The sequence below is a fragment of the Colletotrichum tamarilloi genome, assembly GCF_030869305.1.
Source record: "Colletotrichum tamarilloi strain Tom-12 chromosome Unknown Scaffold_603.1, whole genome shotgun sequence".
In the NCBI taxonomy this organism is placed as follows: Eukaryota; Fungi; Ascomycota; class Sordariomycetes; order Glomerellales; family Glomerellaceae; genus Colletotrichum; species Colletotrichum tamarilloi.
In genome coordinates this window covers 1-1,008 of record NW_026849985.1, presented here as the reverse complement: position 1 = coordinate 1,008, position 1,008 = coordinate 1, and the positions used below count along the sequence as shown (strand labels likewise).

General features: G+C 49.1%; 1 protein-coding gene across 1 annotated transcript; it reads right to left on the bottom strand.

The window, feature by feature from the left end:
- Nucleotides 1-671: 671 nt before the first annotated feature.
- Nucleotides 672-1,008, bottom strand: CTAM01_17400 (uncharacterized protein; the record flags this gene model as incomplete). The annotated part of the gene is made up of 2 exons (XM_060533384.1): nucleotides 672-861; nucleotides 917-1,008. Coding segments are annotated over 2 exons (282 nt in total), but the record flags the coding sequence as incomplete, so codon positions are not given.

Below are 1,008 nucleotides of genomic sequence, written 5' to 3'. Positions count from 1 at the left end.
AGGCGTTGTAACCATTGGAAAAGATGGCGATCTGGGTCTTTCTGTTGGATTTCATCACGCTTGCTTTGATGTGTTCTACAAACGATCTGGCATCTTCGCAAGTGTTTGATGGTGTATAAGTATACCCGTGGAGAGCAGATTTTGGCGTTATGCAACGTTCACGGGAAGAGTCGAGCTCTGGAACGAGATGTTGTTGCTTCACACAGTCGACGACTAGTCTGGCTCCACGACGCAGCTTGTAGCGTTGCCCTCCGCCATGTGGGCTGCATGGACAGATGTTTCAAACGCCATCGCACATTTGACGATCGCCTACTGTCATAAAGACAGGCGCTTTCAGCATGATACTCGTATGTACAATATCATTTCACAGGGGAATGCAATGTTTCGATGTAGGCAGAGCCAAGTTGGGTAGAATCCAATGTTGTGCCGCAGAGAAGAGTAACAGAGATGTAGGGATCCGCTTGTACGTACAGTATTCCAGGCGAAGCCAATAAACATCGTAGTATTCAACATCTGAGTTATTTTACATCTGAGCACGGCTAGAAACAATGCTATGCATGCGCCAAATGACTGTACATCTGCTCTTTCTCGAAGGAAACATAACACCAATTTTCGAATGAACTGGGAAAAAGAAATTGAAAGACCAGCTCCCGACAACGTCTTCCGAGCCATCATTCCGTCTTGCGACGTAGTCCATCTAGTAAATATTGGTAGACGCCGCACAAAACGCAAGATACGACCAGCCACCAGCCGGTGACGGTTGTGGTAGCTATCGACGTCGCAGACCATTGACCCCCGTGTACCGTGTATATGTTTAAGATGGTCGACAGAAACCCGATGAGCGAGTTGACCAACGTCGGACTACAGCTTTGTGAGTGTCGACGCGCGCGGAACCTGGTCAAGCACGGCGTCTTACATGATGATGTGTTGATGCACCCAGACGTAGTTCGCACGCCACTTGAACCACAGCCACGCCAAGCCGATGGATGCGACGCCTGAGAGCACAGA